Source organism: Symphalangus syndactylus, chromosome 3 (assembly GCF_028878055.3).
Source record: "Symphalangus syndactylus isolate Jambi chromosome 3, NHGRI_mSymSyn1-v2.1_pri, whole genome shotgun sequence".
Lineage (NCBI taxonomy): Eukaryota > Metazoa > Chordata > Mammalia > Primates > Hylobatidae > Symphalangus > Symphalangus syndactylus.
In genome coordinates, this window is record NC_072425.2 from 69,542,401 (window position 1) to 69,569,853 (window position 27,453).

The window sequence follows — 27,453 nt, forward strand, 5'->3', positions numbered from 1 at the left end:
AAAGCCAGAAATAACAAAACATTTGTATTGTATGTTATACATGAAGCACATTAAGTGATTTCCTTTGTTCATTGTAACCTCGTGAGGGAACTGGATTTTTGTCCCTATTATTCCCGTTGCATAGATAAATAAACTGAGGCTTGACATGCCCAATAAGTCACTGGTAGTAAAAGCAGTGCGTTAGCTTAACTCTCTGATGTCCTCACGCCCCACACTGACTCAACAATAACAATACATTACTACAAAGGATGTCTGTGATGACAGGCCATCCCATTTGATCCTCATTATTATTCTTTAATCGAAGGAAGGTGGGAGTCACCTTCTTTTCTAGGCAGTTAGGTAACTGAAGCCGAAAGGTATTGTGACAAATCCACTGGGCTGTAAAAGGCAGCGTGTGGAGGTGGAGCCCAGAGTTTCTGCCTCCACAGTTAAAAGCTCAGACAGGGCTTTGGGAGCAGGGCCTGCAAATCAAAGATGAAAGAACAACCTGTCTTGGAGCGCTTGCAGGTAAGCTCAGGCTGCTCGACTGGCAGGGAACAAGGACCTTAGGCGATTCGCTAGATCTAAGCCCCCGGCCTTAGATAGAAGTGGGTGGGGCCAAGGACACTACATCTAACGAGGATCTAGAATAGCTAGGATTTACGAAATACCGGCTTTCAAGTTCTCTGGTCTCCACCCAAAGATGATTATCCTAAGGTAGTGTACGCTACTACAGGGCAGGTCCCGCAGCCCCCGTTTCAAGAGCTGGGATGCGGCCATAGCGGAGGTGGTGTCAGAGCGGAAACCTAGCGGGGGTCCGGGTTTCAGCTTGGGGCAGTGGGAAACACCCCGGGAGAGGAGGCAGCTCTGTGGTTCCGTTCCGGGCCAGAGGGAGAGGAGTTCGGAGGTGGCTTGAGCTGAGAACCTGGAGGAGAGAAGGCGCATTTTGAGCTGCCACAGGCACGGATCGCAGACCGGGACGCTGACGAGCCGGGGGTCGCGGCTTTCCGAGGCGGCTGGAGAAGTGCCCAGACCGCCGTCCCTCCGCGCCCCTGCGCGTCCCCGTGCGCCCAGTGCGCCCCGTGCCGGAGTCCCGGAGCGATGACAGCGCCTGTTACGGTAAACGCCCGCCCCGCCGCAGTCCGCTTCCTTCCCCAACGCGGCGCCGCCCGGACTTGCAACCTCAGGAGTCCCCGCTGGCTCCTCTCCACCGCTGGCTAGTGGCGCAACAGGAAGTTCTGGGGGCTTGGAGAGGGAGGGTGCTCCTGGCTGTTGGGAGAGCGCTGGAGACGCTTGGGAGAGTAGTGGAGATCCTGGTAATTCCTTGGTCTCGCCTATTTTGTCTGGACTTTCTCACACTGTGTATGAAAAATAAGTATCATTGAGCACATTGTATTTCAGGAATAGTCCAGGCAGCTTAGCAAACGTTAGCTCATTTCAGCCTGCTTTGATAAGAACATATGCTCTGGAGCCAGGTAGCCTGAATTAGCATCCCAGCTGCATCACTACCTGTGATCTTGGGCGAGTTAACATCTGTTCTTCGGCTTTCTCATCTGGAAAATGGGATAATACGATTTGTAGTTTCAAGATGAAATGAAATGCTACATGCCATTTGCACTTAGAATAATGCCTGACGTATTTAGAGTTTGGGATGCTTAACTATTTCATCCTGGCAGTAATCCTATAAAGTCCAAGTATCCTTTCTCTCCCATCCCCACCGGTTTACAGGTGAGGAAAATGAAACCAAAGGAGAAAAGCAGATTTGAGATTTGAACTCAGGTCAGTGCTTTAAGACACTGAGAACATAAAAAAGAAAAAAAAAAGCGAGAGAAAAAAGACACTGAGAACATGGATGTTCTAGTCATACACATCATTGGGATTATTTGTTCTAGGGAGAAATGATCACCTTTAATTGTTAAAGTGGGAAACGAGTTATTCAATTTCTTTCCCCCTGTATACAGATTTTGATGTTTCACTGTCATCTGCTTTGTGTTCTTACAGGACTGATAAAGCGTTAGCTATTTTGGCCAGACTGGAATCTGGGCTTGACTTTAAGAATCTGGTTGTTTCTTATGTTTCCCACCACGAGTGGTAACCATCTAGGGTAGGAGTTAGCATGAGTTTTGTTTTTTGGGCCAAAACTGGAGACTAGTACCCTTTGGTAGTGTTAAACTTGTCTTGATAGACAAGGGCATGAATAGCATTTGAGATGATTATACCAGAGGTGAAGGGAAAGAATCTTGCAATATGTTGCAATTTGTCACAAATTTCGGTCTTATCTTGCCTATTTACAATTCTCTATCATAGCTATTTTTTTGGATAGGACATCTATGCCAAAACTATCAAGCATTTGGTAAATACTGTGCCTGAAATATGGCTTCTCTCTTTTTCCTTCTTTTTCAAATTTCTCGTTTTTTGTTTTATTTTATTTTTTTAAGACAGGGTCTCGCTATGTTGCCCAGACTGGTCTTGAACTCCTGGGCTCAAGCAATCCTCTTTGGCCTCCCAAAGTGCCAAGATTACAGGCCTGAGCCACCGTGCCTGGCCTCACTGTGTTTTAAATTGTGAGTTTTCAGTATAAACAGCCCAAATAATCTGAGTGATTTTCATTATACTTCTGGTAGAATCATACCATGCTGGAACTGAAAGTGACCCTCCTACCTATAACTCAGTTATTTCTTTGTGACACATCAGAAGTCTACATGGCAACTATTTTCTGTAAAATCCATCACTGTTAGGTAAGATATGATGTGAGTCTCACTAGTGCCTTTTTTTCTTTACTTCTTAGTTTTATTGAAGTTTTACATTCTCATTGTTCAGAATCAATTAATTCCATAGAGTTGATATCTAAAAACAGTAGAACCCTCCATCATTTCCTGCTTTATAAGAGAAGTAATCATGTTCATCTCCTTTAACTAGTTACTATTTGTCTGTATCTCTAGATATTCCTTATAATTGCTCCTTCTTGGTTTTTCAGGTTTAATCATCATGCATTGGCTTTCCTGCAAGAAATGTGTGGATTTAACTCTTTTCTGCTTTCTTGCCACTACCACTTACATGCATCCCACCTGTTCGTTCCATAGATCCTGTGAATATAGTTATCTCATAATTTTTGGTTAGGTCAATATTTAGTTAGGTCAACATTATTATGCCTCCCTACATGCTATTAAGAGCTTCCTTCCTTGTTTTTTTTCCAGAGTTGTCTCTCTGTGTTTGCAAAGTTTTCACCAATTTAACCACAAGTTCTTTGCCAGTTGTCTAAATCTTCCCTCAAGATGTCCAATGCAACAGCTATTTGAATCAATTTTATTTCTAGCACAGCTTTCTTACCTGCTTTGCCAGTCCAGACTGGTTGCTCTTGATGTTTGATGCACAGCCATTACCTTGGGCTCTCTCTTCACCATGATTTGGGGATTGATTCACTTTGCGTCTCTGTTATTCTGGCTCCTGTTTCCTGTATCCCACACCTTAGTCTGTTTTGATTTCTTCTATCATTTTGATGGAGCACATTCTCCAGTAGCTTTCTAAGAAAAGGTACATGTAAGGTAAACAGAACTGAATATATTTTTTTCCTTGATTGTGTATCACAGAAAATAATTGTCCAGATGTTTTTCCCTTAAAAACTTTGTCACTAACAATATAAAAATAATTTCTTATTGTAAATAATTCAAATACTACAAATAGAAATCCAAATAGAAAGTTCCCTTTCTACCCCTCAACTACTCCCCCTCTGACCCAGAGGTAATCAAACTGTTGATTTGGAGCATATTATTTAGATATGCTTTTATATATGTATGTATGTATGTATGTATTTATTTTTGAGTTGGAGTCTCGCTCTGTTGCCCAGGCTGGAGTGCAGTGGCATGATCTCAGCTCACTGCAAGCTCCACCTCCCGGGTTCACACCGTTCTCCTGCCTCAGCCTCCCGAGTAGCTGGGACTACAGGCACGAGCCATCACACCCAGCTCATTTTTTGTATTTTTAATAGAGATGGGGTTTCACCATGTTATGCAGGATGGTCTTGATCTCCTGACCTCATGATCTGCCCAGAGTGCTGGGATTACAGGCGTGAGCCACTGCACCCGGCCATACATATGTATTTTTTTGATTTGTGCATTTATTTATTTATTTACTTTATTTTTTGAGATGGAGTTTTGCTCTTGTTGCCCAGGCTGGAGTGCAATGGCACAATCTTGGCTCACCACAACCTCTGCCTCCCAGGTTCAAGTAATTCTCCTGCCTCAGCCTCCCGAGTAGCTGGGATTACAGGCATGTGCCACCACGCCCAGCTAATTTTGTACTTTTAGTAGAGACAGGGTTTCTCCATGTTGGTCAGGATGGTCTCGACCTCCTGACCTCAGGTGATCCACCCGCCTCGGCCTTCCAAAGTTCTGGGATTACAGGCATAAGCCACTGCACCCGATCTATTTATTTTAATTTAATTTAATTTTATTGAGATGGTGTCTTACTATGTTGCCCACGCTAGTCTTGAACTCCTGAGCTCAAAGGATCCTCTTACCTCAACCTCTCAAGTATCTGGGATTACAGGCACATGGCACCGTGCCTGACTTTGCATGTGTTTTTTTTTTTTTTTTTTGAGACGGAGTCTGGCTCTGTCGCCCAGGCTGGAGTGCAGTGGCGCGATCTCGGCTCACTGCAAGCTCCGCCTCCCGGGTTCATGCCATTCTCCTGCCTCAGCCTCTCCGAGTAGCTGGGACTACAGGCGCCCGCCACCACGCCCAGCTAATTTTTTGTAGTTTTAGTAGAGACGGGGTTTCACCGTGGTCTCGGTCTCCTGACCTCGTGATCCGCCCGCCTCGGCCTCCCAAAGTGCTGGGATTACAAGGGTGAGCCACAGCGCCCAGCCGCATATGTTTTTAAATAAATTGAGTCATATTGTTTATATTGATCTGTAACTTGTTTCACTTAACAGCAGTTTCTGAAGATTTTTCCATGTCAGTACACATTAGTGCCTTCTTGAATAGTATGTTCAGATGAACTGGAGTGATCAAGATCATAGGTATAGCATTTTCTCTTCACGATCAGTCACAAATACTGACTGAGTGTTACGTCCCAAACTGTGTTCCAGAATCTGGGAATATACAGTGAACAAAACTTTTATTTTTGAGATAGAAAGGGATAGTGAGATGCTTCTCGAAGAAACTGAGCTCAGTTTAAGCTTTAATTTGTTTTTCCTTTCCTAGAGTGCAAATATACAATCACATCTCTTTTTCTCTTGGTATAAAATCACAATCATTAAAAATTGAGCTAAATACCTGTTGAGCCACCAGACCAACAGAACAATACCACTGATAAATAAATAGATTTTCTGGATGGATAAACAAAATATGGCACATATACACAAGGGAATATTATTCAGCCTTAAAATGGAGGGAAATTCTGACACATGCTACAACATGGATGAACCTTGAGGACATAATGCTAAGTGAAATAAACCAGTCACAAAAAGATAAATACTGTATGATTCCACTTATGAGCCATCTATAGAAATCAAATTCATACAAACAAAAAATGGAATTATGGTTGGCAGGGCTAGGGGAGGGGAAATCTTTAATTGTTTAATGGGTATGGAGTTTCAGTTTTTCGAGATGAAAAAGTTCTGGAGATTGGCTGCACAACAATGTGAATTATACTTAGCAAAACTGAGCTACACACTTAAAAATGGTTAGGATGGTAAATTTTACATTATATATTTTACCACAATTAAAACAAAAACGGAAAAAGAGATTCTCACACAGACTCCTTTGTAGTGGGCTTTGTCTTATACTCTGAATAGGTGGTTGAATCTGCTTTCAGCTGGATGAATACTCAGTAGTGGGACTGCAGGATTGAATGGTAATTCCATTTTTAGTTTTTGGAGGAACCTCCATTACTGTTTTCCATAACGGCTGTACTAAATTACATTCCTATCAACAGTGTACGAGGGTCCCCTTTCTCTGCATCCTTGCCAGTATTTGTTAATTTTTGTCTTCTTTATGATAACCATTTTAACTGGAGCGAGATGATATCTCATTGTGGTTTTGATTTGCATTTTACTGATGATTAGTGATGTTGAGCATATTTTCATATGCATGTTGGCTGTTTGTATGTATTTGTTTGAGAAACGTTGATTCATGTCCTTTGCCCATTCTTCAGTGGGCTTATTTGTTTTGTGTTTACTATTGAGTTGTTTGAGTTCTTTTTATATTCTGGATATTAGTCCCCTGTCAAATAAATAGTTTGCAAATATTTTCTCCAACTCAACAGATTGTCGCTTCATTTTGTTGATTGTTTCCTTCACTGCGCAGAAACTTTTTAGTGTAACATGGTCTCATTTGTGTATTTTTGTTTCTCTTTCTTCCTTTTAACCAACCAAGAAGCACTGAATCAGTTGTGTACTTTTGTTTTTGTTGTCTGTGCTTATGAGGTCTTAGCTGCAAAATCTTTGCTTAGATCAATGTCCTGAAGTGTTTGCCTTATATTTTCTTCTAGTATCTTTATAGTTGAAGTCTTACATTTAAGTCTTTAATGCATCTTGAGTTGATTTTTGTATATGGTGAAAGATAGGAGTTCAGTTTCATTCTTCTGCATATAAATATCCAGTTTTCCCAGCATGATTTATTGAAGAGGGTGTCCTGTAACCAATGTATATTCTTGATGCCTTTGTCAAAATTCAGTTAGCTGTAAAAATGTGGATTTACTTCTGTGTTCTCTATTTTGTTCCATTGGTCTATGTGTCTTTTTATACCAATAGCATGCTGTTTTGGTTACTATAGCTATAAGAATACTTTTGTACAGTTTCCAAAGTTCCTCTTATTATTGATTTCTAGTTTTACTTTATCTTGTGGTCTGAGAAGATACATGATATGATTTTGATTTTTAAAAATTAGTTGAGATGTGTTTTGTGTTTTACCATATAGTCTATTCTGGAGAATGTCCCACATGCTGATAAAAATGTGTATTCTAAAACTGTTGGATGAAATGTTCTGTCAATATTTATTAGGTCCATTTGATCTAAAGTACAATTTAAATATTATTTTAATTTTCTGTTTAGATAATCTGTCTAATGCTGAGAGTGGGGTGTTGAAGTCCCCAACCGTTACTGTGTTGGAGTCTATTTGTCCCGTTTGATAGAATAATATTTGCTTTATATATTGGGGTGCATGCTTTGTTAGGTGCATATATGTTTAGAATTGTTATACTTTCTTGCTGAATTGATTGCCTTATATAATTATAATTCTATAATTACATTTTTTGTCTCTTTTAACTTTTTTTTTTACTTAAAGTTTGTTTCATCTGATGTAAGTATAGTTATTTATGCTTGCGTTTGGTTTCTGTTTGCATGGGATATCTTTTCCCATTCCTTTACTTTCAGTCTATATCTGTCTTTATAGGTGAGATGAGTTTCTTACAGGTAGCATATAGTTGGGTCTTTTTTTTTTAATTAAAAAAATTTTTTTATAGAGATGGGGTCTTGCTATGCTGACCAGGCTGGTCTTGAACTCCTGGGCTCAAGTGATCCTCCCATTTGGGCCTCCCAAAGTGCTAGGATTACAGGTGCAAGCTACCATGCCCAGCCAGGGTCATTGTTTTTTTCCAATCCATTCAGCCAATCTATATGTTTTAAGTGGAAAATTTAATCCATTTACTTTCACGGTTATTATGGATCTGGGAGCACTTATTCTTGACATTTTATTAATTGATGTCTGGTTGTTTTGTATATCCTTGGTTCTTTTCTTTCTCTCTTATTGTTTATCATTGTGGTTTGGTGGTATTCTGTAGTGGTAACATTTAAGCACTTTTACTTCCTTATTTGTGTGTTTGCCCTATTGGTGGGTTTTATACTTTTGTGTATTTTCATGATGGTAGATATTGTCTTTTTGCTTCTACGTGCAGGGCTTGCTTAAACATTTCTTACAGGGCTGGTTTAGTGGTGATGAATTTTTTCAGCTTTTGCTTATCTGGGAAAGACTTCACTTCTCATTTATTTATGAAGGATGACATTGCTAGGAATAGTATCCTTGGATGGCAGTGCTTTTTTTTTTTTTTTTTTTTTTTTTGGTATTTTGAATATATCATTGCATTCTCTCCTGGCTTGTAAAGTTTCTGTTGAGAAATTTGCTGTTAGTCTGATGGAGGTTCCTGTATAAATCACTGGACATTTTTCTTTTGCTGTTTTTAGAATTTAGAATTCTTTCAGTTTGACTATAATGTGCTCTGGAAAAGATCTTTTTGAATTGTATCTTTTTTGGCAATCTCTGAGCTTCCTGTTTCCGGATGTCTAAATCTCTTGCTAGACCTGGGAAGTTTTCGGCTATTATTTCATTAAATAGGTTTTCTGTTCCTTTTGTTTTCTCTTCACCTTCCAGAGCACCAAGATTTTGAATATTTGGCTTCTTTATGGTGCCTCATATGTCACGTAGACTTTATTCTTTTAAATTATTTTTTCTTTATTTTTGTCTGTGTCAGGAAAAATCCTCATTTCTCCTCTACTTTTACACCACAACAATCAGCACAGAGGACTTCTGTGACAAATATGTGTGTGGGAGTTTTCCCCACACATCAAGCAGCGGATGCCAGGTAGGTTTCTTCCAATTCAGTTCTGACGCTATCTACCTGAAGATAGTGCCAGATCACACAAGTTGGGGACTCATTCCCCAAGACTACACCTGCCTCCTTCAGATGGAACTTCTAACTGACTGGCTTCAAGCTGGGGTTCCCATGACCTCCTCTTTGGATTTCATTAATTTGCTGGGGCAGCTCACAGAACTTAGGGAAACATATTTGCTGGTTAATTATAAAGGATACTACAAAGGATATAGATGAAGAGATGCATAGGGCTAGGTATGGGGGAAGGGGTGCACAGTTTCCGTGCCGTCCCTGGGCATATCACCCTTCAGGAACCTCTATGTGTTCAGCTACCCAGGAACTCACCAAACCTTGTCCTCTTGGGTTTTTATGGAAGCTTCATGATGTCAGAATTTCTTCTCCCAGGGTATAGGGTGGGACCCTCTCTGGGAAGGGACTTAAGGCCTACAATCAGAAAGGAGCAGAAAGATTAGAATCCTGCATTGGGCCAGGTATAAGAAAGGCAGGAGAGAAATTCTGTTTCCTCAGACCTTCCCCTGAGGCCTAACACACCCGACATTATAACAAAAGACTCAAAGAAAGGATATGGGAGTTATTAACAAGGAACCATGGGTAAAACCTTATATATATCCATGGTTCCTTTATATGTATAAAATGGTTCCTTGTTTTATATATATATATATGTATATAAATCATATACATAAAAATCATATACATAAATATGTATTTAAATCATTACACCACATTGACTGGGTTATTTCATCACACTTGTTTTCTTTTTTTTTTTTTTTTAATTTATTTTATTTTATTTTTTTGTATTATTTAGGGTTTTAGGGTACATGTGCACAATGTGCAGGTTTGTTACATATGTATCCATGTGCCATGTTGATTTCCTGCACCCATTAACTCGTCATTTAGCATTAGGTGTATCTCCTAATGCTGTCCCTCCCCCCTCCCCCCACCCCACAACAGTCCCCGGAGCGTGATGTTCCCCTTCCTGTGTCCATGAGTTCTCATTGTTCAATTCCCACCTATGAGTGAGAACATGCGGTGTTTGGTTTTTTGTCCTTGCGATAGTTTACTGAAAATGATGTTTTCCAGTTTCATCCATGTCCCTACAAAGGACACGAACTCATCATTTTTTATGGCTGCATAGTATTCCATGGTGTATATGTGCCACATTTTCTTAATCCAGTCTATCGTTGTTGGACATTTGGGTTGGTTCCAACTCTTTGCTATTGCATCACACTTGTTTTCAAGTTCTCAAATTCTTTCTGCTTGATTGAGTCTATTGTTGAAGCTTTCTCATATATTTTGCATTTCATTCAGAGAATTCTTTAATTCTAGAATTTATTTTGGTTCTTTTTTAATGATATTTATGTCTTTGGTCAATTTTTCATTTGTATCCTGAATTTTCTGATTTCTTTGTATTGTATTTCCAAGTTCTATTGTATCTCACTGAGCTTTCTAAATAAAACTTTTTTAAAATTAAAAAGAAATTTTTTTTGAGATGAGGTTTCACTCTGTTGCCCAGGCTGGATTCCAGTGGTACAATCATAGCTCAATGGCAGATTGAACTCCTGAACTCCTGAACTCCTGAAGTTGAGTGGTCCTCCTGCATCAAGCTTCTCAAGTAACTAAGATTATAGGAATGAGCCACCACACCTGGCTGAGCTTCTTTAATGTCATTAGTTTGAATTCTTTTTCCTGGGTTTTATGAATTTCTTCATTGAAATCTATTGCTGGAGAATTATTATGTTCCTTTGGAGATATTATATTTCCTTGCTTTTTCATGTTTCTTTTGTCCTTACATTGATACCTGTGCATCTGGCATAACCATTGCTTCTTCCAATCTTTTGAATTTGCTTGCACAGGGGAGGATTGTATTCTGAAGATGTTTATGTGGTGGTGTTTAAGTAGGTCATTTTGGCTTTGATTCTGGGTGTGTGCAATAGTATAGTCTCGGTATGATTTCTTCAGCTATAAACAGTGTCAGTAGTGTCTGAGATTTGCTCAGTGGCTTCGGGTGTGATTGTTAGTGGAGGCTTTGGTGAGGTTTTGCTGGAGATGGGGACATAAGATGGGCCAGTCCTTGGGCCCTAGTGGTGATAGCAGTGAGCTGAATGTGCCAGTCCTTGGGCCCCTGGGTGGCATATGCTGACACTGGTGTTAGTAGGGCCAGGTGAGCTGATTCTTGGGCCTGCAGGTGACTTTCTTGGGTGCTGGCAGTGGCAAAGGTGGGATGGGCAGGCAGGTGTGTCCTTGAGCCCCTGGACAGTGGGTGTGGTGTGAATGATGACAGTAGCAGTGGTGAGACAATCCTCTGGTTCCCAAGTGATCCATGCTGGTGTTGAAATTGGCTGTGATGGACTAGGTGGGTCAGTCCCCAGGCCTGCAGGTGGTGTGCATGTGGGTGCCAGCTGTGGTGGTGGCAGGCTGGGTGAGCCCATTCTCAGGTTTCTGGGAGGAGTGCTCAGGTGCCAACTGTGGTGGGTGGGGCAGGTGATCCCTAGGCCCCTGGATGGTGTGCTCCAGCACTGGGTGGGATGGAGTTGGGCAGGGTGGGCTTCTCCTCAGGCCCGTCATGGTGCATGTAGCCACTGGCTGTGGTAGGAGGGGTGAGGTGATCCCCAGGCCCCTGGTGGAATGCCTGAGTTGGAGTGGCAGCGGCTGCATTGTGGCCCTGCTGCTGGGGAGGGCAGAGTTGTTTCAGTGGCAGAAGCTGTAAACAGGCAGCAGGGGAAAGCTAGCTTGGCTCCAGCTTGTGGCTTTAAACGAGGCTGCCTTTCCTCGGGGCACTTTTAAATGTGTGGTGACCCCAATACGGAGCATGATGGTGTCAGTGCCAATGGCTCATGGTTTGGACCCGTAGGCAGCAGCAAACAGTGGAGGTGGGCTGTGGGCAGGGGATATCAATGGGACTTCAGGGATATGGAGATGTAGGGCTGTTGGGCCCCAGGACAGGATGCAGTCTAGTGGGGGCTGTGCTCTAAAAATCGCACCTTGCTGTAGCTGCTTAGAATTCATAGTGTGTGTGGGACTCAGTGTGAGCTCCCTCCCTGGAGCAATGCCATCACATGGTCTCCAGGCAGCTCCCTGTTAGTCTCAGGGCTCACTGGAGTCCAGGTGCTTTTTTCCTGTGGCTGCATTGTATATTATTTGTCCATTAATCAGTTGATGGATATTTGTGTTGTTTCTACTTTTTGACAATTATGAATAATGCTGGTATGAACATTTGTATACAAGTTTTTGTATAGACGTATGTTTTCATTTTTTGGGGGGCGATACCTAGGAGTGGAATTTCTGGGTCATATGATAACTCTTGTGTTTGGCCTTTTGAGGAATTGCCAGAATTTGTTTCAAAGCAGCTGTATCATTTTACATAATCACCAGCAATCCATGATAATTCAAGTTTCTCCCTGTTTTTTTGTATTGTCTGACTTTTTGATTATAGCCATCCTAGCGGGTATGAAGACTGCGTGGTTTTCCATTTCCCTTATGACTAATGATTTTGAGCATCTTTTCATGGGTTTATTCGACATTTGTTATTTGGAGAACTATTTAGATCCTTTGTGTGGCACTTATTTTTGATCCAGTGCTTCAGATTTTCTTCCGGAAAATGTGCACATCCACACAAAAGTTAGTATACAGTTTCTAAGGGTTCATGACCTTCCCAGTATCTGTAAGGGCCTGAGGCTTCTCACAGAGAACATGCTGTGTGGCAGATGTTTTTCAGGGCATTTTATATGGTTGGTCTCACCCATAATTATTATGTACCAGATTTGTGTGATGATCAGATATTCAGGAAAGTGATTGGCCGACCCTAAAACACTATAGTGCTTCAGGGATTGGTATTAGCACAAGTGTTGTGGGTAAACGATGGTAAAGTGAAGTTGCTAAGGGAATGAACTCAAATCAGACTGCCTATATATGAATCCTAGTGTCACTTTTATGAGCTGTTGTGTTCCTTAGGGAAATTACTCAACCTCTCTAAGATTCAGTATCCTCTTTCATAAAATGAGTTTAATAACTGCACCCAGGTACTCTTGAGCAATTTAAGTGAGTTAATAAACAAAATGTTTTGCATTTTCCAGGTGGGCCCATAGAAAGTGCTGAATAAATTGTTACCCTGGCTGGGCACGGTGGCTCACGCCTGTAATCCCAGCACTTGGGAGGCCGAGGTGGGTGGATCACGTGAGGTCAGGAGTTTGAGACCAGCCTAACCAGCGTGATGAAACCCCATTTCTACTAAAAATATAAAATTTGACCGGGCATGGTGGCGCATGCCTGTAATTCCAACTACTTGGGAAGCTGAGGCAGGAGAATTGCTTGAACCTGAGAGGCAGAGGTTGCAGTGAGCCGTGATCATGCCATTGCATTTCAGCCTGGGCGACAAGAGCGAAAATCCATCTCCAAAAATAAGTAAATAAATAAATTGTTACCCTGCAGTTAATATTATATGACAGACCAGGTTGACCTTTGAATATGAAAACCTCTTTCTTTTCTTGGGGGATGTAGATATCTTCTATTGAACTTTAAAAGGGCCAAGAAGTTTCTGCAAATTGAATCTTGTAATCTTCTCAGGAAAGAGAATTTTCTTCTTAGATAAGCTTAGGTTTACAGGGTACTTTACAGATCCTTGGCCTGTTTAAGTTAATCCTTTCTAACCTTTGTCACCACTGTTAGTGTCTGCTTTAGAGGGATTTTAAAACAAAAGAAAACATATTTTAGCCTTTGTCCTTATCTGGCCCATAGAAACAACCTTCCAAATGAGCAGTTTTTGCTCTTTCACCCCAAGGTCAAGCAAGTAGAGAGAATGGGGTCCAAAGTCTTCAAATTTTAAAATGTTTCTAAAATTAACTATCATTTTTAGGACAGCCTTAAGAAAGGCAAACTAGGAGGGAATAATGAATCGGCATAAGGCCTTATAGACTGCATCTTTATTATTATTATTATTATTTTTAAATTTTTTGAGATGGAGTCAAGCTCTGTCACCCAGGCTGGAGTGCAGTGGCATGATCTTGGCTCACTGCAACCTCCACTTCCCAGTTTTGAGCAATTCTCCTGCCTCAGCCTGCTGAGTAGTTGTAACTATAGGCATGCGCCACCACGTCTGGCTAATTTTTGTATTTTTAGTAGAGACAGGGTTTTATCATGTTGGCCAGGCTGATCTTGAACCCCTGACCTCAGGTGATCCACCCACCTCGGTCTCCCAAACTGCTGGGATAACAGGCGTGAGCCACCACACCCGGCCCTCCTTCAAGTTTAATGGAAGGGAAGAGTTACTGTAAGGTGCAGGCCAACAACTCTGAATTCCAGTGTTTTATCAGTTTTGTTCTCTGACCTACAGAAGATGATGGTGGTTTGAAAAATTATTTACTTATTTGGTGGCCTGGGTTTACAACTGGAAGAGGCTAAGATAAAATATTCCTTCTTATAATACAATTACAGGCCAGGAGTGGTGGCTTATGCCTGTAATCCCAGCATTTTGGGAAGCTGAGGTGGGCAGATCACCCAAGGTCAGGAGTCTGAGACCAGCCTGGCCAACATGGCGAAACTCGTCTCTACTAAAAGTAGCAAAAAAAAAAAAAAAAAAAATTAGCTGGGCATGGTGGTGCATGCCTGTAATCCCAGCTACTCTGGAGGCTGAGGCAGGAGAATCACTTGAACTCGGGAGGTGGAGGTTGCAGTGAGCTAAGATTGCACCACTACACTCCGGCATGGGTGACAGAGCAAGACACTGTCTCAAAAAAAAAAAAAAAAAAAAATACAATTACAAAATGTTAGGAGCATTTCAGTGACACATTCTTAAAAAAAAAAAAGAAAAAGAAAAACTGCTTTGCTTTTGTTTAATTCCTCTTTTATGATTGCCTTTTTGGGTCATTTCAAAGTCTCTTTCTTATGGATAAAATATATTTCTTCTCACTTTACAATATCAGAAGAAATTAAATACCAAAGAAATGTCTTCAGCATCAAAACCCAGTGAAAATGGAAACCTGTTCTGGAGTTGTGCTCCTCAGTGACTTAAAGAAAGGCATTATGTGGGTAGCTGTGCTCTCCTTTCCTTCCTGAATTGCACTGAAAGTACAGGCAGTCTCTAAACAACAACATTGGAACTTTGAATATCATGTGTTCCAGCAAGAAAGAGAAGTTGGGAAATTTCAGCCTAGCAAATGATAGTGTCCTATCTGCCAACCTCTGTTAACTCATAGGATTCTTGGTATCCCACTGACAGACTTCTGAGTCTCAATTTCCTGGACAACTCTAATTCTTGTTTTTTTTTTTTTAGACAGATTCTCACTCTGTCGCCCAGGCTGGAGTGCAGTGACACAATCTCGGCTAATGGCAATCTCTGCCTCCTAGGTTCAAGTGATTCTCCTCCCTTAGCCTTCCGAGTAGCTGGAATTACAGGCATGTACCACCATGCCTGGCTAATTTTTGTATTTTTAGTAGAGACAGGGTTTCGTCATGTTGTCCAGGCTGGTCTTGAACTCCTGACCTCAGGTGATCTGCCTGCCTCGGCCTCCCAACGTGCTAGGATTACAGTTGTAAGCCACCATGCCCAGCCTGGACTGCCCTAATTCTATTAAAACATCTTTTTCCTCCTACAAATTTTAGGGGAATCAGTTATTTTGAATGTGAGGGTTTTTTTTTCTGAATAAAAAACTTGTCTGCACTCTACCCTAAATCTTCAAGTTACAATAAAAATCTCAAAGATTTTTAAGATTTTTTAAATTAAAATATTTTTTTCTGTTAAAAAGTTAAAAATTCTAAATGTTAAGATAAAAAATCTTTATAATTTAAGATGAGTCCCTCAAAGATTAAAATAAGAATCTTAAGGTAAATGATTTAGGGGAGGGGATATTCTTAACTGATAATTGTTGGAAAATCTCTTAGAAAAGAGTCTCCTGAAATTGCATCCTGTGGAAACAAGTCTGTAATACCCTCAGAGAAAATCCTTGATCAAATATATTTTGGGAAACAGTGTATCCCTTCTGGACAATCATAATTCTCATATGTGCTTATACAGCCACAAAACATTTTCCTTTCCAATTTTAGTATACGTGCTGCCCAGGAGAGCACATTTTCTTTTTCTTCCATGAAATATAGTATCTTCTTCAGGCTGTACTTCAGACACTTCCCTGTCTTTGGAGACATAAGAGTACAGTGGGTCTAACTAGGTCATGACAATACAGTGCAGGGGATAAGCACAGAAGGCTCAGGCTCAGAGATCACGGGGAAGGAGGTCCTGATTCAGACTTGAGAGTTTCCAGAAGTTTTCTAGGAGGCATGAAGTCTAAGTTGGCGGAGAAAGGAAGAGAGTGGAGAGTATTCTAGGTGGAGAGAACAGTGTGTAGAGAATACCTGTAGGTGAATTCAGACAATTCAAAGTTGCTCAGTATATTTAGAATGTAGAGATGGAGGCAGGGAGGAGCAAGAGATCAGGTAGGAGCTGGAGCACCCAAGATGTGGCAGGCGGTGCTCTGTAAAGCATGTGAAGGACTTTACAACTTTATCTTGAGGATAATGACGAGCCCTTGGAAGGTTTTATGTGACAATGACTTGTTCACTTTATTTATTTTAAAAGATTATAAGCTTTATTATAGAGAATGGATTGAAGAGAAAATTAGAGGCAGAAAGGCCTGGGAGGCAATGTAGGCAAAAGTTTATGGTGACTTTAACTAGGGCAGTGGCAATATAGATGCGGAAAGGTAGGCAGATACAAGAGATGTTTAAGAGATAAAATCAGGCCCTGCGCAGTGGCTCACGCCTGTAATCCCAGCACTTTGAGAGGCTGAGGCTGGCGGATCACTTGAGCTCAGGAGTTTGAAATCAGCCTGGCCAATACAGGGAAACCCTGTCTCTACAAAACACGTACACACGTGTGCACACACACACACACAAAATTTGCCTGGTGTGGTGGTGTACACCTGTGGTCCCAGCTACTTGGGAGGATAAGGCAGGAGAATTGCTTGAGCGCTGTGAGGCGGAGGTTGCAGTAAGCCAAGATTGTGCCACTGCACTCCAGCTTGGGCACAGGAATGAGAAACCCTGTCTCAGAAAAGCTCACAGGCATGGCAGCTCATGCCTGCAATCCCAGCTACTTGGGAGGCTGCAGTGGGAGGATTGCTTGAGGCCAGGAGTTTGAGACCAGCCTGGCCAACAAAGCAAGATCCCATCTCAGTGTATTCCTTAATGCTTAAAAACTGCTACTGTTGGCTGAGTGTGGTGGCTCATGCCTGTAATTCCAGCACTTTGGGAGGACAAGGCAGGATGATTGCTTGAAGCCAGGAGTTCAAGGCTACCCTGGCCAACATAACAAGACCCTGTCACTATTTTAAAAAAGTTGCAGCCAGGCATGGTGGCTGACAACTGTAATCCTAGCACTTTAGGAGGCTGGGGCGGGTGGATCACTTGAGGTCAGGAGTTTGAGACCAGCCTGGCCAACATAGCGAAACTCTGTCTCTACTAAAAATAGAAAAATTAGCTGGGCGTGGTGGCGCACACCAGTAATCCCAGCTACTCAGGAGGCTGAGGCAGGAGAATTGCTGGAACCCAGGAGGTGGAGGTTGCAGTGAGCCGAGATTGTGCCACTTCACTCCAGTCTGGGCAAAAGAGCGAAACTCTGTCTCAAAAAAAAAAAAAAAAAGTTACTACTGATTTGGGTATGGTCGCACATGCCTGTAATCCCAGATACTCGGGAGGTGAAGGTGGGAGGACTGCTTGAGCCCAGGAGTTCAAGGCCAACCTGGGTAATATAGTGAGACCCCCTTTCAAAAAAACAGTTGCTCGTAAGTCATCTATTGTGCTTATAAATTGGTACCTCTCTATGGAGGGGAATGTGGAAATCTGAGTTGACTTAGAAATTTTACTTGCAGGTGTATATTCTGAAGATACACATGAACATGAAAGCTATGCTGTATGTATGTTGTGTAAGATGAAAAATAACATATATATACACGACCAGGTGCTTAGCTAAGTCAATTATGGGACTTCCATATTAGGGAATACTGGTCAGCCTCATAAAATGAAGCAATTCTATATATGAGGTTATTACATATCATTATTAATCAGGAAAAAAACAAGGTGCAGAACAGCATGTATAATTTGCCTGTATCTGTGTAAGAACTTTTTGGGGGGTATACCTGTAAACACATTGACTATCTTTAGAGGAATGCACAACAAACTGTAATAGAGGTTAACTTTTGAGAGGGAAACTGGATGGCTGGGGATCAGGGGTGGGAGGGAAATTTAACTTTTCCCTGTATCACCTGATGTACTTCCTGGATTTTATACAATTTGCAATATTATCTATTAGAAAAAAATTGCCAGGAGCTGGTTTAGCATATCCCATGGATGATATAGTGAGGACTTAGATAAGAACTAAGCGCAGCTTTGTCACAGTTATAACATTGTAACTATCTGTTTTGGTTGTTTTTTGCTATGTGGCAATTTAGGCACACAGTTATAGAGGGTTTACTTGAAGCAATTGTAATTATTATTATTTTTTAAAAATAGAAGTGGAATGCTTTTTTTTTTTGAGACGGAGTATCTCTGTCACCTAGGCTGGACTGCCGTGGCATGATCTTGGCTCACTGCAACCTCCCGAATTCAAGCCGCCCGAACTCAAGCGATTCTCCTGCCTCAGCCTCCTGAGAAGCTGGGATTACAGGCACACACCACCATGCCTGGCTAATTTTTGTAGTTTTAGTAGAGACGGGGTTTCACCATGTTGGCCAGGCTTGTCTTGAACTCCTGACCTTAGGTGATCCACCCACCTCGGCCTTCCAAAGTGCTGGGATTACAGGCGTGAGGCACTGCGCCCAGCCCGTGGAGTGCCTATTTCTAAGTGCAACTAAAGGAATGTTCGTGAAACTTTATAGCTGGACAGCTGGAAATTAATTCCTGGGGTCACTCACCCAGGGAGAACAAGATTTCTCTAGTTTGCTGGTAGAGATTACCTACAGGCTACAGAAGAAAACAGTGTTATCTTGTTTTTCCTCCCTTTCTTTTTTCCTTTCATTATAGCTTGACATGATTTATTGAATGTCCATGATTCCCAATTACATTTACTCTTATCCTTTATCCCAAACTCCTATTCCCTTAGTGTAGATGTCTGCAGACCCACGTATTCAAAGGTACATGTTTTTAGGTTATTAGATTATTAGGGAAATTCCTGCAATGTTGTGTTTCAGGAATATTATATTCCCCATGGGGCATCCAATGGGATACTATAGGTGTTCCCTAGGTATTTAATTGAATTCATTATTTTTTTCAACTATTTTAAATTTGGCAGATACTTTGCTGAGAGAGGATTTCATATGCTTTGTGATCTGTAGAACCTACTTTGGGAAATGTCCTATACTGTGCTGCTATACTGTAAAGTGCGGGTAATGAAAAGGGGGTCTGTGAATGCACATGGGTGTTTCCTACCGTCCTTTCTCTCTCTGGGTAAGAGGGGCAAAAATAAATGCTGAAGTTTGCAACCTTCAGACCTAAACGGGCTATCAGTTTCTATAGAACATGGATAATAAGGTCTTGGGCAAATTTACCAAGAAGGAAAATTTGTCATTCTTTCTGATATCTATCAGACATATAAGATTACTTCAAGGCAGAACCTTCCTCTTCAACTGTCCATAGCATTTCCTTCCTTCCTTCCCTCCTCACCCGTCTCTGAGATCTCTACAGTCATTTCCATTCTCTCATTGAGTCTTCACTCTCTCTCTTTTTGTTGACTTCTCCTTTAGTCTACAGAGTCCTGTTTTCTCAACATAAAATAAACTGTGCCTATGAAACATCATGTAAAAGATCTCCGGCACTAGCATTAGAACCTGCTCCTCCTCGGTGAAGAGGCAATAAATAGTACTGTGATGAGCCACAGAATTGTGAATATTGCTTTAGCTAAAGCACCTAAGACATTTAGCCCACCCATCTTTTGGCAGATATGACAGACTACTTTAGTGTTGGCTTTTGCTTTATATCGTCCATTTATGACTGTTTTTTTGTTTTGTTTTGTTTTGTTTTTTTTTTTTTTTGAGAGGGAGTCTCGCTCTGTCTCCCAGGCTGCAGTGCAGTGGCGTGATCTCAGCTCACTGGACCCTGCCTCCCGGGTTCAAGCGGTTCTCCTTCCTCAGCCTCCCGAGTAGCTGGGACTACAGGTGCATGCCACCATGCCTGGCTAATTTTTTGTATTTTTAGTAGTGACGGGGTTTCACCATGTTAGTCAGGATGGTCTCGATCTCCTGACCTCGTGATCTTCCTGCCTTGGCCTCCCAAAGTGCTGGGATTACAGGCTGGCCCTGACTATTGTTTTTAGTATTGTTTCTCCCAAGAGAATCTTGCACTAACTACCTATCTCCTCTGTTTTACAACCTTTTTCCTGAATCTCTTGAAATCGGTTTGTTCATCATGGACAAAATTGCCATTCTTCTTATCTTCTTTTTAGTATTAAATATGTCTTATCAGTTTTTCTTTGAAATTTTCTACTTTGGTAATGATGCAAACATTTTACTAAAGTGAGAAACTTTCTCCCTTTCCTAATTCAGGTATCAAACCACCATCCTGGCTAGTAAGTCTCTATTCTCTATCCCCCAAACTCTTTCTTCTGCATCCTTGTTTAGATGTTTCTGAAAGTTCTTGACCCTTTGATCTTCTCTATTGTCTGTCCTTCAGTGACCTCATGGCTTTTATCATCACCTTAAAGTGAACCTCTTCTAAATTTTCTTCTAGGCTGAAATCTCTGCTTTTCTAACCACCATGGACTGCCTCACCACCTTTTAAAACCTTTGTTGTCTTTCAAGAACTTTCATAAATTCCGTGTCTTCCATGAAAACATCTCAAGTATCTACAGGCAGAAGGAATTTCTCCTTCACCAGTGTCCTGTTGCCTATGTTTGTGACATGACCTACTTCCGTACTTAGTGCCCATTTGTTAACATAAGTGCTTCTCATTTGCTGGTGGCATTTGGGACACTTTATTTTATTTTATTTTTTGAGATGGAGTCTCGCTCTGTCGACCCGGCTGGAGTGCAGTGGCATGATCTCGGCTCACTGCAACCTCCGCCTCCTGGGTTCAAATGATTCTCCTGCCTCAGCCTCCCGAGTAGCTGGGATTACAGGCATGCACCACCACGCCCAGCTAATTTTTGTGTTTAGTAGAGATGGGGTTTTATCGTGTTGGCCAGGCTGGTCTCAAACTCCTGACCTCAGGTGATCCACCTGCCTCAGCCTCCCTAAGTGTTGGGATTACAGGTGTGAGCAACCCCACCCGGCGGGACACTTTTTTATTTTTTTTATTTTAATCAGAATAACATGAGGTGTCAAAGTTTTTTTTTTTGGCGGAGTCTTGCTCTGTCAGGCTGGAGTATAGGGGTGCAATCTCAGCCCACTGCAACCTCTGTCTCCTGGGTTCAAGTGATTCTCCTGCCTCAGCCTCCTGAGTAGCTGGGATTACAGGCCTGTGCCACTCTGCCCAGTTAATTTTTTTTGTTTTTAATAGAATTGGGGTTTCGCCATGTTGGCCGGGCTGGTCTGGAATTCCTGACCTCACGTGACCCCGCACATCGGCCTCCCAAAGTGCTGGGATTACAGGCGTGAGCCACTGCATCTGGCTGTCAACGTATTTTTTTTTTAAATGAATGAATAAACCTATTATTCTTAGAGGTATCAATTTTTCTTTTCATTTGTTTCTTCCTTTCGAGGTTTCAATGTTTTAAAAGAGGTGGATAAACTGATAGGATGTATCCTGCCTATGGATTGTAAAGGGCTGGTTCCACACTTCACAAGCTTCCCAAGGTCACTGAATTTAACGACATCTTCCAGAGGGTGGGTGTGGTAGGCACTAAAGTTGGCTGTAAGTTTAGAAATTGAATGCATTCCAAACTACCCTTGAAAAGTCCCTTTCATTGAGCATAAAATACAGTACATGAAGATTTTATCTTGTGTTGGAACTTTCTTCAGTTGAGTACCAGATTAAACAGGGGATCTTGAAGTACTAGAATCTACTCATTAAGATGAGGTATGCAGACTAAGATATGCATGTGGGAACTGAGACCATCTGGGGAATGGTATATTCTTGCTCTCACAGACTCCAATCTAGTGTCTATACACAGTCACTTGTGTGCAGTAGTTCTCTGTATGTGGTCCAAGGACTCCTAGAGGTCTCTAAGACCTTTTCAGAGGGTCCTCAGAGTCAAAATTATTTTCATAATGGTACTAAGAGGCTGTTTGCCCTTTTGACATATTCTCTCATGAGCGTACACTGGAGTTTTCCCAAGGGTACATGATGAATACACAATGATCTAAGAAAGCCATTAAAATACTCTCCCTTTTCAACTACATGTCTCTGTGAGGCAGATTTTCTTTGTATACTTCAAGCAAAACCACTTATTGCAAAGGATTGAGTGCAGAAGCAAACATGAGAATCTAGCCATCTTTAGCCAGACATGAAAGAGATTTGCAAAAATATAAGACAATGCTCTGTTTATGAACTTTTTTGGAAAATTTTTGTGTTAGCATGTAACAGATTAAAATGAACTAATGAGTAAATATATTTAAATGTCTCAGTTTTAATTTCATATATGGTAAATATTGGTAGACATAATTTAAATAAAATATTTTTTGGAGTATTTGGTAGTTTTTATGATTATGAAAGGATCCTAAGCTCAAGAAGTTTCAAAACTGCTGCCTTTGGATATAAGATACTCCTGAGGCTGGGCGTGGTGGCTCACGCCTGTAATCCCTGCACTTTGGGAGAGTGAGGTGGGTGTATCACCTGAGGTCAGGAGTTCAAGACCAGCCTGGCCAACATGGTGAAACCCCGTCTCTACTGAAAATACAAAATTAGCCGGGTGTGATGGGGCATGCCTATAATCCCAGCTACTCAAGAGGCTGAGGCAGGAGAATCGCTTGAATCTGGGAGGCGGAAGTTGCAGTGAGCCGAGATCACGCCATTGCACTCTAGCCTGGGCAACAAGAGTGAAACTCTGTCTCAAAGAAAAAAAAAAAAAAACAACAACAACAAAAAATCAAACCTAATGATTGTGGAATGACAGTGAAACTGCCCACACTATTAAAATTTTTTCTCTCTCTGTCTTATTTTTCACCTTCTAGCCTTCTCTCATTCTTTTAGCAAAGCTTTTGAATTTGTCTAAGTTACACATGCGGTATGAGTGTACACCAAATTTTAAGGAGCAAAATCGAGTTGTGTTTTCTTTCTGCTGTGCTATATTGAAAAAAATAAGACAAATAATCTCCATTGTCTATATAAACCTTACTATGAATGTCATAAATAAAATTTAACTTCTTTTTAAAAATGTTTCTATTTTTTGTATTATTGGAAGTAGACATGGGTTCTCGATATGTTGCCCAGGCTGGCCTTGATCTCCTGGGCTCAATGATTCTCAGGTCATGGCCTCCCAAAGTGCTGGGATTCTAGGCATGAGCCACCATGCCTGGCCAAACATGTAACTTCTAATAAAGGCTTTATTGTCTGAGAGGTTGGTAAGTTTCCTAAAAGTCAATTATTTAACAGTATATTTTTCCCAGTCATGGTGGTACATATCTGTAGTCCCAGATTCTCAGGGGGCTGAGGCAGGAGTATCACCTGATCCTAGGAGTTCGAGGCCACAGTGTGCTGTGATCACACCTGTGAATAGCCACTGCACTTCAGCCTGGGCAACATAGCAAGACTCTGTATTAAAAGAAAAATAACAGCATAGTTTCATGAGCCACTCCAAAAAAGACTTGTTTTTAGGCCATGTAGTTCATTTGCATGTAGTACTAGTAAAATTTTGGATAATTTAACAAGATATTTGGAGCATAAATGAAGACCATCTGTGAACATAGATAACAAATTTGTGAGCATTTTGGAGCTTGGAAATTGGAGAGAATTGAGTGCATATAGGTGGAAAATCTAACCAGATTAGAGTGGTTGTACTACAAATAGGCCCAGCATTTGGCCTAAAATACAAAATCTCTGTATTTTACTATCGAGGGACAGTTGTAAAGTACACTCATAAAGGAGCCTTCCATTTCCTCTTCCCTTTTTATCAGAATGATTTAACAAGATCTGAAATTACAAATGTTTCATTTGCATGTTTTCTTCCCCAGGAGACTGGTTAAACCCTGAAGCGTGAGTGACAACTGAGGAAAAGGATGTCTTTCACTGCTATTTTGAAATTGGGTTTTAGGGCTGAAATCAGTGCTTTAACCAATTTGGAAAGAGGAAGGAAGGGGTATGATAGCATTTCACTTTTCACCTTTCTGATACACTTTACTTGGAAGGTTACTGTTGAGTTCCTCTAATCCTCTATTTGGCTCCAGGAAGATTTATAAATGTTTTACTCCTTTACTCATGAGTTTATACAATCTAGAAATTCATTCTGAGGTTCTATTTTTTTTTTTTTTTTTGGGACGGAATTTCTCTCTTGTTGCCCAGGCTGGAGTGCAGTGGCATGATCTCAGCTCACTGCAACCTCCACCTCCTGGGTTCAAGCGATTCTCTTGCTTCAGCCTCCTGAGTAGCTGGGATTACAGGCACCCACCACCATGCATGGCTAATTTTTTGTATTTTTAGTAGTGACAGGGTTTCATCATGTTGGCCAGGCTGGTCTTGAACTCCTGACCTTAGGTGATCCACCCACCTCGGCCTTCAAAGTACAGGGATTCAGGCGTGAGCCACTGCACCAGGCCTCATTCCAAGGTTCTAAATGCCTTTGCTTAGCAAAGCACTATGTGAAAATGTTAGTAACATTTCTCACCTACTCAAGAGAAATGCCATTTTAGGGAATTGTGAATTATTTAGTTGACATTCAATTTTTAGAGTTATTACCAAAAATAAATCACTACCAGCTAAATAGTGCTCACCTTTTACCACCAAAGTGAGATGAAGGTGTAAGGTTACTTTGTGTTCTCTGCCTCCTGGACAGAGTATTTAGTGGAAAATCAGTCAACACACTTTGTGGTAGTGTTGGTGGAACAGGAACTTGGTTTTTAGATATTTTGAGCTTGGATGCTGTTTTTCTGAGACTGTCCCTCTTAGATCAAGTGTCAGGTAGGTATCCTTGCAGAATTTGGACAGAACCTGATAGAAGGCCCTGAGCTGACACTTGAAAGTGGATGGGCTGGCTTTGCACTGATGGATTCCCTGAGCCAACAGATTGATTGATGGTATATCCTGAAGTCCATCTACCTGGCACTTTGAAGGGGTTCTTCCTTCAAGGGAGGCGCTCTGAAGAAAAAATAACAAGTGTTGATCTGGAGTCTGAAAATATTGTCTATTTGACCCATTCTAGTGTTGTGGATTCCAAGATAAATAAAATAATGCCCTCTTTTGAAGTGGATTACAATAAGGTTAAGAGAGAGAGAGAGAGATGGCCCAGTGAATGCAAGTAAACGTTGTTAGTGCTGTGATGTGTGTAAGAGAGAATGCAGGAAATCAAAATGGGAGTCAGTTATCAGTTCCACTGAAGAAGTAGTTGTTAGATGATAGATTTTTTTAAGGTGCAAAAAAGTTGTAGAAAGAAAACAGATGACCTGTTATCTTTGTCTCCCTTTACCTCCAATCATGCAACCTTGTGGATGTTTTTTTAAAAAAAAAAAGTCACTTTTTTGAAAATTAAGGAACATCTGTGAAATTATGCCTTCTCAGAGAGTATCCCAAGATAATTTATCTGGGAACCCTAAAAAGCCTTAAAGTGGAAATACAGGTTAAACATCCCTAATCTGAAAATCTGAAATGTGAAATGCTCTAAAATCTGAAACTTTGAGGGCCATGGGCGGGAAATTTCACATCTGACCTCACGTGGCAGGTGGCAGTTGAAATGCGCTTAAAACTTTGTTTCATCCAGGCACAGTGGCTCATTCCTGTAATCCTAGCACTTTGGGAGGCCGAGGCGGGTGGATCACTTGAGGTCAGGAGTTTGAGACCAGCCTGGCCAACATGGTGAAACCCCATCTCTACTAAAAATACAAAAATTAGCTGGATGTGGTGGCAGGAACCTGTAATCCCAGCTACTTGGGAGACTGAGGCAGGAGAATCACTTGAACCCGGGAGGCAGAGGTTGCAGTGAGCCGAGATCGTGCCATTGCACTCCAGTCTGGGCAGCGAGAGAAACTCCGTCTCAAAAAAACAAAACAAAACAAAAAACAAAACAAAACAAAAACACTTTGTTTCACGCATAAAACTATTTATTTATTTATTTGGAGACAGAGTCCTGTTCTGTCACCCAGGCTGGAGTGCAGTGGCATGATCTCAGCTCACTGCAACCTCTGCCTCCTGGGTTCAAGTGATTCTCATGCCTCAGCCTCCTGAGTAACTGGGACTATAGGTGCCCGTCACCACGTCCAGCTAATTTTTGTATCTTTAGTAGAGATGGGGTTTTGCCATGTTGTCCAGGCTGGTCTCGAACTTCTGACCTCAAGTGACTTGCCTGCCTTGGCCTCCCAAAATGCTGGGATTACAGGCGTGAGCCACCACACCCGGACAATTTTATGTATAAATTTTAAAAAAATATTGTGTAAAATTACCTTTTGTTTGTGCATATAAGATGTATATGAAACATAAATGAATTTCACATTCAGACTTGGATCCCTCCCCAAGATATCTCACTATGTTAGTCTTTGAACATTTCTTTGTAATTCCCCAGCCTGACCTCAGGCCAAAGATTAGATATAAAATCTGATTATGTTTTAGGATGGCACAAATTGAGACCAACACACTATTTCCCTTCTTTCTCCTTTGCCTTTCCCTCTCCTAAATTACAACAATTAAAAAGCAAAAAAACATCCAGTCGATGAAGACTGCCATGATAGCTGCAGAAATGTCAAAATCCTTACTCTCAACTACCACGGCCACAATAAATTTGCTGCTCTAGTGGCAGAAGCTAGCACACTGGGTGTTTGTCCCATCAGAACCAACAAACATTTGGTTCTCTGTTGAACTGAACATGGAGGCCTCTGCGAAGTGTGCTGGAGAGTATATTGCAAAGGAACTATTACGAGGCTGGCAGGGTGGGAAGTAATGTTCTAAATTGAGAATTATTTGAAACATTTTCAAGCTAAGGCTGCTTTTTTTTTTTTTTTTCTGGTAGTTTTGAGAAAAGATAACCGGAGTTGAAGGAGGAAAGTTTCCACATTCTTGTTATGGCACAGGCTTCCTGTTTACACCTTTGGAGGGAAAATGGTATACATGGGTTCCTGAAGTTCTATTTTCAGCATGTTTGTTGCTCATTCAACAATCATTGGGTTAGGCCCTGGGGCAATAGAAATGACTGGCATTGGGGCCTATAGGAGCTGGAGTCCAGGGAAGATGTGAGCCTGTAAAGGTCATTAAATCATAGTATGAGAGGAACTGTGAGGGAAATTTGGAGGTCAGGAGGCATTTTTCTATGAAAAAAAAAAAAAAAATACATCAAAGTTAAGTTCCCAGACCGTTAACCCAAAGCCAATTTTTACTTTTGATATTGCTAATAATAATAACTAAGCTTTATTCAGACTTAATAAGTCCCAGAAAGAATTCTAAACCTTTATCTAATCCTTTCAATAGTTCTATGAGGTACTATTATTATCCCCATTTTGATAGACAAACAGGCATGAAGAAATTGAATAATTTGTTCAGGTAGTCCTACTACAAAGCTGCCATTCAGCATTTTGAAAGAAGTGAATGGTTGAGCACAGCTTGCCTATTTTGTCTATATAGGCTTCTACATTGGATACCCTTTTAGCATCTGGTTTTAATAGTTAATTGGCCTTGAACTTGTCTCAGAGGCATGAAAAATACAAAACATTTAAAAAAATAGTTAATTGGTGCACATAAAGTTTAATGATATCAGTTTCTTATCTGTTTCCTCCTTTTTATTCTAACTGAGAGCAGGAACTTTGTCTG

At 41.2% G+C, this 27,453-nt stretch overlaps 1 protein-coding gene across 1 annotated transcript in view; it reads left to right on the forward strand.

The window, feature by feature from the left end:
- The first annotated feature begins 944 nt into the window (after positions 1 to 944).
- TRPM6 (transient receptor potential cation channel subfamily M member 6) overlaps positions 945 to 27,453 on the forward strand; it is a 170,777-nt gene continuing 144,268 nt past the window's right edge. The window contains exon 1 of the mRNA XM_055272224.2: positions 945 to 1,098. Coding sequence (XP_055128199.1) covers positions 1,081 to 1,098 — 18 coding nt within the window. The 5' untranslated portion in view covers positions 945 to 1,080. The remainder of the gene's footprint in view (positions 1,099 to 27,453) is intronic.